General features: G+C 37.6%; 1 protein-coding gene across 5 annotated transcripts in view; it reads left to right on the forward strand.

Moving 5' to 3' along the window:
* Positions 1 to 669: 669 nt before the first annotated feature.
* Positions 670 to 14,660, forward strand: part of scml2 (Scm polycomb group protein like 2) — a 32,651-nt gene continuing 18,660 nt past the window's right edge. For 3 of the 5 annotated variants that reach the window (XM_075481870.1, XM_075481613.1, XM_075481784.1), the window contains exons 1-7: positions 670 to 755; positions 4,970 to 5,043; positions 5,267 to 5,335; positions 5,788 to 5,858; positions 6,395 to 6,629; positions 8,133 to 8,221; positions 8,923 to 9,166. In XM_075481870.1, the coding sequence (XP_075337985.1) occupies positions 5,022 to 5,043; positions 5,267 to 5,335; positions 5,788 to 5,858; positions 6,395 to 6,629; positions 8,133 to 8,221; positions 8,923 to 9,166 (730 nt within the window). In that variant the 5' untranslated portion in view covers positions 670 to 755; positions 4,970 to 5,021. Of the gene's footprint in view, positions 756 to 780; positions 1,585 to 4,969; positions 5,044 to 5,266; positions 5,373 to 5,787; positions 5,859 to 6,394; positions 6,630 to 8,132; positions 8,222 to 8,922; positions 9,167 to 14,660 lie in introns of those variants that run through there. The other 2 variants (XM_075481698.1, XM_075481963.1) reach the window with 2 other exon arrangements.

Genomic DNA, 14,660 nt, shown 5'->3' on the forward strand with positions numbered 1-14,660 from the left:
AAAATATTATACATCCACATACAATAAAACAGCACATCAGCCTCTTAATAAACACCCTATTTTGTGAAATGGCACATTTTTGCACATTACTGGCTTAGGCTACATGTGATGCACCAACAATGATATAATATCTCTCTAAAAGGGATCATTCCTTCACAATGAGTTGCCTACTTTTGCATTTAATTCTTGAGTATTGTAGAGCAGACTTGCTTTACTGCAATTTTGAAAGCAGAAACTCTTTGGTACAGTTTATTTTGGTGTCAGTAGCCTATTTTGTAGAGGATAGAATACAATTTGGGCTCTTCACACACAGTCAGTTTGACAAGAATCTAAGGGCTGGATTTTTGACGGCAGAAATGCAATAATGCCAGTTCTTTTATCCCCATTTCTTTATTTTCATTCAAGTCGCCATTATTTCCCACCATTATGAGCCACTCGCATAAATATGACCTTCCCATCGCAGTCATTCTAATCACCTTCTCCTGCGTGAAAACCAAAAGGCTACGGCAAAAACGTGAATGATTTCGTTTCCACGTGACCTGCCATTTATTATGAAACCCCAAGCTGAAGCAATTTCTGGCTTATTAAAACGACTAATTAATAATTCCCTTCCTCTAACCTGTTATCCTGTAACCTCCAGTGGAAAATGTGAATTACAGCACTGTGTGGTGGACATGCGCGGAGCTGCAGCGAATATGGCGGCTTGCGTCTGATAGAAAGTGAGGAGTCTCTCATCAAAACACCCTGCTCAAACGGTTGGTACGGCTCGTGTCTCGTTAATTACTCTCGTGTGCTGCAAATGACGGCTTTCTGTCTCGTTTGTTTTGAGGGCTTCGATCGAAAGCGGCCAGCTTTCCTGTCCTTTGTCCACGCACTGATAGATAGCAGAGCGTGTTTATAGTGTGCATCGCACAGGCGGGGAGCTTGATGCTCACAGTAGCTATGTTGAACTCTGCAGATTCCCCCTTTGCTTTCTATTTGTTGGGTTTCTGCAGAGGATTGCACTGCAACTAAAGGAGAATGTTGGGCACGGTCCTGCAGCCTTGTAGTATCACGCCGTTAATTCAGTGTAACGTTAGCAGTGTTTAGCCTCATGTCATGAGAGCCGTCCCGCCCACAAAATGTGTCCATAACCCAAATGAAAATGCGTCACAGACTTCTCTTCACCTTTAATTTGATCTTTTGCTTTTCAGCCTTCTCACAGAGCAACAAAGCGAAATGAGTTAATTCTCCAATTCATCAAGCATTTACATGTGCACCGTAATCCAACCCAAGTTTTACCATGCGTTTTTCCTCTCTGGCACCGAGGTGAAAAACAGTTCGGATGGAAGAACCGTACGTTATGAAAGTTGGTGGATATGAAAGATTTATGTTGCCATCCTGGAGGTGACGCCCTGCAGCGGTCCACACCCCTCTGAGCAGTAATAAGAGCCTTTCACTGTCCTGAATCCAAACTCTTCTGCGTGTCTGAGGAAACACCGGGAGAGGCCGAGAACAGAGTTTATGGTGTAGATTTACAAGTTTGTTACCAATTTTCAAAAAGCAACTTCCCCTGTTTTGAGCCACAGAAGGATGTGCTGAAGAGTAAGTAACATAAAAATCACTCATTAACCTCCTCAAGTCCTTCTGGTTGAAATGAACTGAACATGTTACGCAGTGTCAGTCAGAGCTGAAATGACTGCTCAGTGATTTATCTGTTCAGCTAATAGCAGGATATTTTCTGCATCAAGCTTCACAGTTGGATTGTTTGATGATAGATGAATCTTTAGAAAGAACTGGGAAAAATAGTTCTAGGTTCTCAGTTGTGAGGGTTTAAATACACTAAAATCTGCTTGTTGTTCTTTTGATTAGCTGATTAAATTCATCTGTTTACAGATAATCCGTTAATGATAGCTTCAGTTAAGGAAAAGCAGCACAGCCTCACTTTAGAGAAGGTTGATTTGAGCTGAAAAATGACCTTTTATGGATAATTGACTAATTTATTTTCACCACTTGATTTGCTGCTCATCTTTATCCAAAGTGATAGTAAACACAGCAGTTTGGCAGTGTTATTGAAAGGTATTTTTCAGGTATTGCTTTTGGCCTTGTTTTCACACAGACAAACAACAAATCAAGAAAATAAAGCCATTCGAACTGATGTTTAAAACCTTTGGCTGCTCTTCCTATACAATCTGAAATCAGTGGCATTTTAGTAAGGTAACTGCCTTACTGTTTTCACGGATTGTTTTACCGTGAGTAAGTGCAATCGTGGTCTGTTGGGCCATTTTTCACTATTCAGATGAAGCCAAGCAAGCCCCCTTTCAAACAGTTTCTTCTTGTATTGATTAAAACCAAATAAGCGCACGTGCTGTAGGTGTTCGTTCCGCATGATGAGAATTAAGCCTAATCATCTCATTTCAAAAGAAGATGCCCGTCATATTCTTATGTGTTAAACTTAACATAATGTTATCAGTAAGGGTTGCATTGCTGTAGGCTAATTACTGAGAATGGGGAAAAAAAACAATCTGCAGCATTGTTTGTAAGAAGAAATTATTTCTTTAACCTTTTGAGAAATGACTGAAAGCAGGTCTCAGCTTCTTAACTTCTTCGTGGTTGCCCTTGTTAGTTTTCGTTTTTACTTCTGGTAAATATTTTTTCTTAAATTTTCTGAAATCCCTTAAAAGTCACCGACAGAACACAGTGAAATCCACCCTTACTTACAGCCCTGATAAATGACTCACTGAGGCATCACATCTTTCTTGTAACTTCAGGTTTGATCTATGATAATGCGACTTGATGTAAAACAATGAAATAACCAGTTAAAGTGTAATAAAGCAGTCGGCATCAGTTACACGTTTGCATACAAATATGACATACTCATCACCAAAATACTTACAGTAAAGTGTCATGAGGAAGAAATAATAAATCACCAGCTCTGTCTGTTGAGCGAGCGTTACAGCGTTACAACTTCCTGAAACCGGGTTAAGATTAATTTTTCAGGACTTTTCACTGTTCACCTCTTGCGAACTTCACTCTAATCTCAAAATCAGTGTCTGCCTTAGTGGAAATTGAGGTAGTAAACATTAAGTGCTTCCTGGCGTGCAGGGCAGTTTTGTCTGACCCTCCTGAGTGAGGCGGACAGACCAATGCAAACACTCAACCAGTCTGCAGCAGAGCTGGAATCCTTTTCATGTCGGCCAGGGGACGTCCCACAGCCACACGTCTTAATGGCTTTTTATGGGAGCCTGGAATCTTTATGGCTCTTTTCAAACTCAATGGGATTCATTGGAGAGACAGAGAGCTTCAGAGTGAGGGACAGCCATTCGACAGATGCTAAGGCTTGCTAACACATGGAAAAGAGATACTGTCTGGGCCCTAGATTATGGATTTAATACGGATTCAATTTTTTTGTACTTCTTTTGTGACCCATTTTTGAATTGCTACTTTACCAGCTTTGCAGAGGGCAGGACTGTGCAGCCAGTCTTTTTTTTTAACCTGATCTGGATTTTTGGGCCATATTTTCAGCTTCAACACTGGGGTAACCATTTAATTCAACCTTACCTGTTTCAGTGCATTAAGAGTAGATCTTAACATTGAAGCAAAGCTGCTAACTCATATGCTAGAAGAGCTCACATGGACTTGAAAGACACCACTTTACAACAAAAAAATGCAAATGCAGCACATTATTTTTGATGCATAGTTAATAGGATCAGTTGTTTTTGTTGGGATCCAAAGCAACCTTTGCTTTTTGCTGTATATTTGATGTGTAGAGTTTCAGTAAATCAAATTGACAGATGTTTGTCTCACAGTTATGTGTCACAATTCTGGTATTACTTTAATTCAGTCAGAATAATAGTAAGACCGAATATTACAGAATTAAATTTGAAGCGAACAAACTTTAGCCACTTCAGTGTTTTTAGGAAATATTTTTGGTTTGTATCATTAAATTGTTCAGTTTATCCTACTGTCAACAAATCCCATCCAAGAATCAGAACCTGATTAGCAGATCTCCTGATACCTTCCGAATTTCGTAACCGCTCAGCTTTGTGTAACGGTAATGTGTCATAGATACATTTAACTTTTCTTAAAACATGCAAAGGGATTTTATCAAATATGTTACCCACTGTAGGTTTTAGCAAACAGCAAAAGAGCAAATGGTACGTTCGTTCGTGTAGGATTTATTTTGAGCTACATTTAGCGCTGTTGCATTCAAAATGGTGCACGATGCGGTACTGAGTCAGAAGACGAGCGTGTTTATGTTCCCGGGAATGTGAAACTGTGTGTTTCACCGAACCGTTGGGCAACAAGGTAGACACCTGACACAGAATTAACAAAATACTTCAAAGGCTTAAAACACAAAGAGATTTGTCTTATTAAAGAGGTGCAGCCCAAAATAGATATTTAAATAAGTTTTAAAATAGTAGATCAACATTTGAGAGGATTGCAAAACAATTGGTCCCAGATTAAAGCTACTGTTAGAAGTCAAAGAAGTTTAAAGAAGTGAGAGCAGGTGTCACGTTTTCTGGAAGTTCCTTCTATGTGTGTGTTTTAATTTTGGCTCTGGAGACGATGTGTAGCCCTTTTTTTTTCCTGACAAGCTTATAAAGGAGCTACAGATCAGAAATGAGTTTTTCTCAATTTATTTCTCAATAAACCAAAATTAGCATTATAACAGTGAGTTTTTCTATGCTGAAACCAGTGCGGTTATCTGAAAGGTGATGATAAATGATGTGATCGGTTTTGAGTGGGAGACGGAAAAATCATTTTGAATACTAATTTATAATTTAATGATCTCTGCATGGATGTGTCTCCATTTACAATTATATTGAATTATCCAAAATATTCATTTCACCCAGAAATAGTCATGCTTTTCTATAAAAATGATAATACATGTTATATGTGTGTGTGCATATACATATAAATATGCCATTAGCTTATTGCTGTATGTTGGATATTGTGGTGAAGCTTTTGGGTTGTGTTTTCTCTCCAGTGTCTGTGTAGGCGACGCTTTGTCTGACTTCATCTGCAGCAGAGCGGTCATCATGGGCCGGACACCACAAAGAGGTAGGCCTTCTCAGTGTGGTTTCCCGGGTTGTCCTGTCACTCTTTCTCAGATGTGGGCATGAGAAAACAGGCGATTTATTTTTTTTTTTGTGTTCTTTGATATATTTGGAGATTTATTGTTTTTCTCTTTCGTTATTTACACCTTCATTCTCACAGTAATGAAATCTGTATATCACAAGCTCCTAAATTCTGATGAGTGATTCAATCATCCTTTTGATTTCAGATCAAAAAGAGGAGAAGAAGGAGAGACGGAGCAGCATCACGGCAGGCTCTGCTCTCGACAAATCGAATGGTTGGCTACTCAGATCTCTGCCATGTCGCTCCTCATTGTTGAGTCTTTCATTAACACTCTACTTTAAAGCTTTTAAAGTTAATAGCTTTTATAAATTCAGCCATTCCAGTGTCAGTATCGGCGCGATCAGTGAAATATTTTATTCGGTATCTTCTGTTGTAGTTAGACAAAAACACTCAAAGCTTACTCTTGAAGCTGTGAGTTTAGAGGGTTTTACACTGGCCTTTTACCAAATGTAGCCAGGAAAAAGTTTATTTATGTTAACTTAAAGAAGGCCAAGTATTGTTAAAGGTTGTGTTTTCTGTGAAATTTCTTTAATCAAAAACCCCCCATTTTTTTTTTTTGGGCGAGTTGTCCATGGTTTACTCCTCACTTGTGTCCTCTGTTTCTCTTTCCCATATCAGCCTGTATCTCAATTCTCACCAGTTTGCTCCTGTTGTCTCTGTTGGCAGAGCCCTTCAGCTGGGAAGACTATCTGAGAGAAACCTCCTCCATTGCAGCTTCGCCTAATTGCTTCAAACAGGTACCTGCTCATAAAGAGGCATTTTAACAGTCGCCAATCATTATTTTCCCCCTTCTTGTTAAAATTTTTCACTGTTTCCTTTTGTATTTTTAATATTGTTAATAATATTCTGCATTATTTGTCATGGCTGTTCTATATTGTGAACTTTTCTTGCTTCGTGTAAGTTGTATAAAGAACAATCTGGATGTTATTCTGTATTTTCTTATTGTCTGACTAAAAGACCCAAACCCCCAGAAACACATGAATGAGCGACACACGCTGTTGTACTAAGTTGGCTTTAACTTCTATTTCAAATACAGTATATTGAGATCATTTGATGCTATAGATCTATGAATTAAAAGAGAGTCTCTGTTCGTGACCACTTCTTTCAAAATTTATTTCCTCATAAAGGACAAATGAGCTGATTGTCACTGGTAGGGACGATGTTGTTTATGTTGTTTAATACCAGCAACAAATAACTAAAGACCTCATGCCCCCCCCCCCCCAAATAAGGGAGACCACTTAAGTTGACCAAAGGTTTTATTGTGTCTCTGCAGTCCAGAGTCCCCCCTTCCAATGACTTCAAAGCTGGTATGAAACTTGAGGCACGAGACCCTCGCAACTCTAATTCAGTGTGTATTGCCACGGTGATGGGCATGATGGGTACACGTCTGCGGCTACGTCTGGATGGTAGCGACAACACTAATGACTTCTGGCGGCTGGTCGACTCGTTGGACATCCAACCAATAGGAACCTGTGAAAGGAACGGAGACATGCTACAGCCGCCACTGGGTGAGTGTTTCACCGTGTTACCATCCTGGGGGTGACACCATTTTCTGGTTGTTTCTTTTGTTTTTCAATTTACACCATTTCAATTTCAAATGGAAAATGTATTGCGTACGGCTGTATGGACTGTAGCAACAGCAGGGCGACAGTAAGCCAACACACTCAATACCAAAACCGTATAACTCAAATGGCTGAAATGAAATTTAGCCATTGCTCATCTTATTCTGTACAGCTAGGATTTTTCCCACTACCATGTATCCAAATGTCATCTGTTGAAAAGGCTTGAGATAGTCAAATACAGTCACGTGAAAAACAAAGTGCACCCTCTTTTTTTTTTTTTTTTTTTTTTTTTTAGCTTACATGTTGGGACACAATACAAATCCTCTGGTCCCTATAAGGGTCTTAATGTTAGGTAAATACAGCTTCACATGAACAATAACACATGACGTATTACATGATGTCATTATTTATTTAACAAAAACTAAGCAAAAATTCAAAAGCAGCATGTGAAAAACCAAGTACACCCAGTGATTCAGGAGCTTGTGGAGCCACCTTCAGCAGCAGTAACTTCATTATCAGACTCTCGCATCACTGTAGAGGAACTTTGGTCCACTCTTCTTTACAGTGTTGCTTCAGTTCTTAGAGGTTTACGGCCTTTGTTTATGCACAGCTCTCTTAAGTTCCTACAGCAGCATTTCAATCAGGTTGAGGTATGAACTTTGTCTGGGTCATTTCATTCAGACATGCTGTTGTACACTTGCTGATGTCCTTGGGATCATCATCCTACTGCCTGACCCAATATCAGTCAATCTTTAGCTGTTGGACAGATGGCCTCACAATTAACTCTAGAATACTGATATACAGACGAGTTCAAGGTTGACCCAGTGACTGCAAAGTGCCCAAATCATCAGCCTTCCACCATCGTGCTGGACAGTTGGTATGAGGAGTTTGATATGCTGTGTTTAGGCTTCACCAAATGTGCTACTGTGCATTAAGACCAAACATCTCCACTTTGGTCTCATCTGTCTGGAGAACATTGTTCCAGAAGTCTTGAGGTTTTTTTTTAACATGCACCTTTGGAAACCTAAGCTGTGCTGCCATGTTCTTTTTAGGGAGAAGAGGTGTTTTCCTGCAGCCCTGCCAAACAAGTCACATTTGTTCAGTCATTTTCTAATCGCTCTGCTGTGAATTTAAACATACGAACATGCGAACTGAGGTCTGTAAAGTCTGAGATGTAATTCTTTGTTTTTTGCGTTTCTCTGAGCTTTTTAAAAAATTATTTTTTTTTTATCGTGTCCGGATATTTAAAGCCTTAAAATTAAAAGAATTTTTTTTTCTTCCATGACTGTTCTCATGTTTTGGACAACAGTTTTTGTGTTTTATTGATTATATTTATTAGCTAACTAGCTTGTGTTGCAGGCATGGATCGGTGTCTCTTCCATTTAAGCGTTGATAACCAAACATAATTTGAGACACCTTGCTAATTGCAGCTGTCGACCTTTTTGACAGGTTTCAGGATGAATGCGTCCTCATGGCCCATGTTCCTCCTCCGGACACTCAGCGGTGCAGAAATGGCCCCCGCCTCTGCTTTTAAGAAGGTAATGACAGCCAGAGGAAGCCAAAACTTGTAGAATTGAAAGTTCCCAGTGTCACCAAAAAGTCAAGCATTTTTCACCCGTTTAGTTTAATAAAGAGAAATGAGGTAACATTTATCTAATCAATATTTCTAAGCCTTACAAGATTTCCAATAAAAGCCATTAAAACAAGGCCCTCATTGTGTCATAGTGATTTTTTTATTTTTTTTAAATGATAAAACATAATCAGCCATAAAAGTGAAAGAAATCATTATCCTCAGATCAGGGAGTGCTATTGGCTAATTCAAAAGTTCAATATTCTGGAAGCATATAAATATTTATTTAATAATCAATTTTTTTTCAATTTTCGTTGTTATTGTATTATATTAACTAGCACAGACATTAGGGGGAGTTAATATGAATCTCATATTGTTGTTCAAATACAATACCAATAAATGCCTAAAGTGCTTAGTCTCAACAAATGGATGAAGAAATATTTACTAGAATACAACTGCATTAAATAGTATAGCTGTGTGTGTAGAATATTTTCTAGATTTCTTTGAAAATGTGTAATTTTAAAGATGATTTTGATGAGGAAAGTTTTGCCACACTTGCACTTTACATTTTTTACGTTTACACATAGATAGTTCCTCTCTTAAAGGATGAAAATCCTTTATATAAATATATATATATATATAAATGTGTGTGTGTGTTTGTGTTCTTAGGAACCAGCCAGCCCTTCTAAAAACTACTTCCAGCCTGGCATGAAGCTGGAGGCGGTGGACAGGAAGAATCCCTACCTGATTTGTCCTGCCACAGTGGGAGAGGTCAGAGGTCAGGAGATTTTTGTCATGTTTGATGGCTGGCGAGGCGCCTTCGACTACTGGTGCCCTTTTGACTCCAGAGACATCTTCCCTGTTGGCTGGTGTGTCCTGACGAAACACAGCTTACAGCCACCCGGAAACTTCTGTAAGTGCTGCTTTGGTTGATGTTTGTTTGGGTGTATGGAACATGTGATAGGTTGATGGAACCCATTGTGATACTGCTGTTTTGGTCTTTTTCTTGCCTTTTGTTTTGTTTTAGCTAATGCTGCTACAATTTTGATCACCATGCATAAAATTTGCATTCAAATGAAGACAATTTCACTAAGATGACAGGATTTCTTGTTTGGTATTATATATCTGACACCAAATCACTTGTCGGCTAAATTGTCAGCCCGTTACACCATTGGACACAGCAGTGTGCGTCATGAAACCAAGAAACTAAATCATCACAAATCCTCTCAGATCACTTTACACAGAGAGAAACCCAACAACAGGAAACTGCAACAGACAGTTGGTCACATAATACTTGTGTGTGAAATTAAACTAATGAATGGTATAACTGCTTGGGATTCCTAACATTATTATGTGGTTATGTGCTTGTGTGATGCAAGCACTTGACTAAGACGGGTATGTATTTATGTGACTAAAGATGCAGCATGCAGCTCAAAAATCCTCGTCTTCCTAACGGAGGATGATTATGTGGTCATTTTGTTTGTTGAAGGTGGAAAGGCAGTTCAAATCATTTAAGTAAATGATTTTCACCACTAGAGAGCAGCAGTGTTTAAGTTCTGATGACTGATGGTTGCTTGAGTTAAGATAGCAGAGTAGTAGATTGGTTTTGTGAACGAGTAAGAAAAGGCTAGTTGTGAGCTCTCATCTCTCTGTTATCAGCCTTGATCCTGGCTGAGTGAACAGCAGGGGTCGGACTTCAGCCTTCATAAAGACGGAGACACTTTGTTCTGAGCGTCTTGAATTCGGAGGGCCTTGTTTTGTCTTGCGCTGCAAACACTTTAGATCAGATTGGCTTTAATTCAACATTTTTGTGCACATTTGGTGTATTTTTGATTTTGTAAAATAACTATCAAGTTCTATTATACGTCTTACAATGTGTCAGAGCTGCAGTGATATTAGGTTTTCATGGTAGAGCAACTATCTGTTAAAAATGTTGGTTTCATATAATCGTATTCCATAGTGTTATGTGTTAACATACATCTAACACATCAAACAAAACTAAGCAACCGAAAAGGAGGAAAGAAGAGGCACACATGTAAAAAAGATTATCAGACTTTTTGCAATTTTTCCTCAATAAATGTTTGTTGGCTCCACATGGGTAAACATACATTGGTGCAGCCCTGTTATGCACACAGCAGTGTTTTATCTATGTTTACAGGGTTGTGCATAAATTTTATATTTAAAAAAAATTGCAAGAGAACTACGGTAAACAGGATTAATTAAATTATTGAAATGGCTTAATCTCTAGCACACTGTGAGCCAGCAGTTGAGACAGAATTACACAATGACCAAATGTGCAATTTTTCTGCAAAATGTCTTTATTCTCTTTCTCTCTTGTAGCATAAACTATTTATTTATTTATTTATTAGGTGCTAATGTAGAGGTTTTTCTTTTACAGATTTACTTTTTATTATAGATGCTGGAAACTGTAGCTTATTTTTGTTTGACCAACAGTGCTGGTTTATTCAGTTCACAATGAGCATAGTCAGAAATAGCACAGTCAGGACAGCAAGCATAAACATGCATGGCACAACTTTAAAGACTGGACATGCTTTTTTTTTTTAATCATTTTTGTGGATCCCTCCACTTGAAATCCCACTTTATTTTGGGAACTTTCAACAAAATTTAGCAGTGCAAGTTGTGTAAGTCATAGATGAAGCTGTCATGGAATCAATACAGACAAAGGGGTGGACAATCTGTCTATGGCTTTGTTAATAAGCACGAGAAATTAATATCAAGACAACTGCAAAGATGGACAATTAGAGTAGACTCTAGAGTAAGACACAAAGCAAATTCCCATCCACATTTATTTAAATTTTATATGTGGCCTAAAGAAAATCAGCTGTATAAGATATTTTCTATTATAAAAGATGGAATTTATATGTCTATTGCCATATAATTTTCATATCAAACAAAGCTGTATAAAGAGCATGTTGATGTTTGCAGGCCACAGCAATACGATGAGCCCAGAGTTACATTACTAAAGCAGTTTTGGCTGTGTTTAGTTGAGGTGACACGAAAAATTTTTTCATTCTTTTGTGTAGTTTATCATATCGCTGCATTGTATTTGAAAAAAATATTTCTGCAGTGGAAGTAAGCATTGATGCAACAATAGAAATATTTAAATTAATTGTAAGTTCAACTCCTAAGAAGTTATGATGTAGTTCCAATGAAATAGTATCCTAATGAGAGCTGTCTTTTCCTGCTAAAGTATTGTATATCTTATTTACATAGCTGTTAAAATACTTGAAGATACTGAAGTTCAACTGTTTGATGTCTGGGTAGATTATTAGTAGTTAATTATTTTTTTAGATAAATATATGCTGATGACCTTCAAAACAGCTTTCAAGGAGCAGAAGTAGAGACAGACAGTTTGTTATATTATCCAGATTATAAAACGGCAAAAAAAATCTGAAGCTTGAATATAAATATCTCATCCTGTTTTTCTTTTTGAGTTCTTAAAATTGTGAGAAAGTAGTGTTCCAGAGGATAAAGAAATAAAGATTTAGTCCTGTGTGTCCAGAAAGGGCACCTTTTCAGATTGTAATCCTTTGAATCGTTTTCTTTATGTATCTACATATTATCAAAACCCTCTGACTTTTAATCATATCTACCTTGCTTTGCATTTAGAAGACATTAAATAAATCCAAGGCCAAAGGTTTGTAGATAAAAAAGCAGTAAGATATTTTATTTGAAGTGTCTTATATCTGTAGAACGCAAAAGGACAAATATCACCAACAAAGACATCAAATTGTGACTGAAAATGTTTACCCTAAGAAAAAGAATAATTGAATAACTAATTGTCCACAACTTTGAGAATATAGTTCACATGCACATTTAGTTCACATTTTCTACAACACGATTCAGTTTTTATTATTTTTTCACATCTTAATCATTTAACTAATTAAAATTATAGGTTGTTATTGATGCCTTAGCCTTTTGTCACTGTGACATTTTGCTTGAAATTCTGATCTCTACTGTTTGAATTAGGGGTGGGTATTGGCAAAGAAGTCACGATTCGATTCGAATCACGATTCACATGCCACGATGCGATACTATCACGATGCATCACGATACTTGAATTATTGCGATGCATCACGATGCATTGCGATATTTTCACTGAACATAATTAAAAAAAATAATACAGCCATTACCAATGGCTGACTAGCTGTGTATGATCTGGATAGTGTCTTCAATTGATACATAACTCAAAGATAATCAATTCATAACTGTATTTATTGAAACAACTTTTGGAGGTACTGCCATTAAAACAAATGTTACTGGACACAAATATTACTATTACTGGACACACTCATCACAAAAAGTGCATAGGATTTATAAAACGTAAAATAACAAAATAGGGATGATCAGTACAGACAAAAAAAAGTGCATAGGCTTTATAAAACTATAAAAAAATATATATATAAAAATATTGCAAACATCCCTTGCAGCGAAATGCATCAATTGCATGTGTCCTATCATTAAAGGCATTAAAAAAAAAATTTTTTTTAATTTTTTTTAAATAATCGATACTTGGCGTCAAGAATCGATGCAGTAGATCGCGAAAATTAGAATCGCGATGCATCGTCATGACGATTATTTTGCACACCCCTAGTTTGAATACTAGTGCATAACATGTGTAAAAATGGTTTCTGTAACCATTTTAAGACCTCTCTAACACTCTTTAAGACAGAGTTACATCAGGCTTCCTCCTTCTTTCGGTTGTGATACACTTTTAATTTTTCTTCGGACCCCATGCGGGACACCTGAAACTCATTTAGGCAAAACATTCCTACTGGGTGTGTGTTGAAATTAGAGCTTAGTTTATTCAATCTAAGTGTGAAGGCAGCACAACCTTTTAATTTCAATTTGGATGCAGTTATTTGATGGTAACGCTTAGTGGTTAAGCTTAACGATCGAGGTTTAACTGTTCAGTTTCTAAGTTTGCCATCAATCAAAAATCAATTTAAAAACCTCTTCTGGAGCAATTTGGTGAACTACGAAGGTTACCAGGTGTTATAACTATCAGTTATTTCCATGTTTGAAGTTACATTTCATGAGGTCCCATCCTGCAATTTTCTCCCCTTTACTCTGTTGTTGATGAGCACTGCTCAGGGAGCAAGGCTTTAAATAACACAGGCCTGCAGCTGTGATTAATGGGAGGTGTGTGTGTGTGTGTGTGTGTGTGTGTGTGTGTGTGTGTGTGTGTGTGTGTGTGTGTGTGTGTGTGTGTTTGTTTGAGTTGTCTCCTCATAGCTGATGGATGACAGGAGTTACATGTCAGTTGGAGTATGTTTTCAGCCCTGTAGGAGTGAAGGCAGTGAAGTTTAAAGCCTCAGTCCAGTGTTCCTGTGTCCATGGACCAGAAAGACATCAATTCCTTCTACAAAGTAGTTCCTTAAAAGGGTGAAAGGAGCCATTATTACACGGCCTTCCTCTACAGAGTACTTTAGAACGTTTAATAGTTTTTGAGCAGTCATATCTTAGCTCATACATAGATAATGATACAAACATTTTCACAAAAATCAACATCCTCCCCATCCTTTTTACACTCATGCTTTCTCTGATCTTGCCTGGCATCGACGCAATATTATTTACACGTGTCTGACTTGTCCACATCCGCATCAAGTTGTAATTATGACTGCAAAACCTGAACATGGAAACCCAACAAACATGGACTCCTCACATCACAAAGACCATTCTTTAATGGAATTAAACCGAGACTTAATGGAAACGATGGCGCTGTACTGACACGCAAAAGTTTTTTTTTTTTTTTTTTTCTTTTTAAATCAATTTTTTATTTTTTTTTTGTATACTTTTGGAGAGAAAAAAGGAAAGAAGCAACATGGAAAAAAAACCTGGCCACTCGTAAAGAGTCGACCTCACTATTGCTCAATGCCCTTACTGAAGTAGTTTCCGATGGCTTTGACCTGTTCCCATTCACTTAGGAGAGGCCAGGTGATAAAATCTCAAACAATCTTCAGCTTTTAGCTCCCCTTGAAAAATTTGAATACTTGATGATTCAGAGCTGGAGAAGCCAAAGAAGATGGCAACACATCTTCATGCAGTTTCCCATAGAACTGCTTGTTTAACTGCTGGGAAGATTAACAGCTCTCATGAAGATTCAGCAGATTTTGGGCACAAATATGACCTTCATAGAGACCTCAAAGGAAACCTTTAGTGCATCTTCGCCACAATGCTGAGTGTAATGAGTTTGCCAGTAAAACAGTTGGTTTCAGTGAGCAAAAGTGTGTTTGGAATAATTTTATCAAACATTTCATGAAAGGTTCAACTTTACAAATGTAAAACACGGAGGTGAATTCATATTGCCTTGTCATTGTGTTGTGTTGCAAGACAGAGAGAGGATTCAGTTGATATAATAGGAAGTTTTGACAGCAAAATATCAC

The sequence above is a fragment of the Odontesthes bonariensis genome, chromosome 1, assembly GCF_027942865.1.
Source record: "Odontesthes bonariensis isolate fOdoBon6 chromosome 1, fOdoBon6.hap1, whole genome shotgun sequence".
NCBI classification, from domain to species: Eukaryota; Metazoa; Chordata; class Actinopteri; order Atheriniformes; family Atherinopsidae; genus Odontesthes; species Odontesthes bonariensis.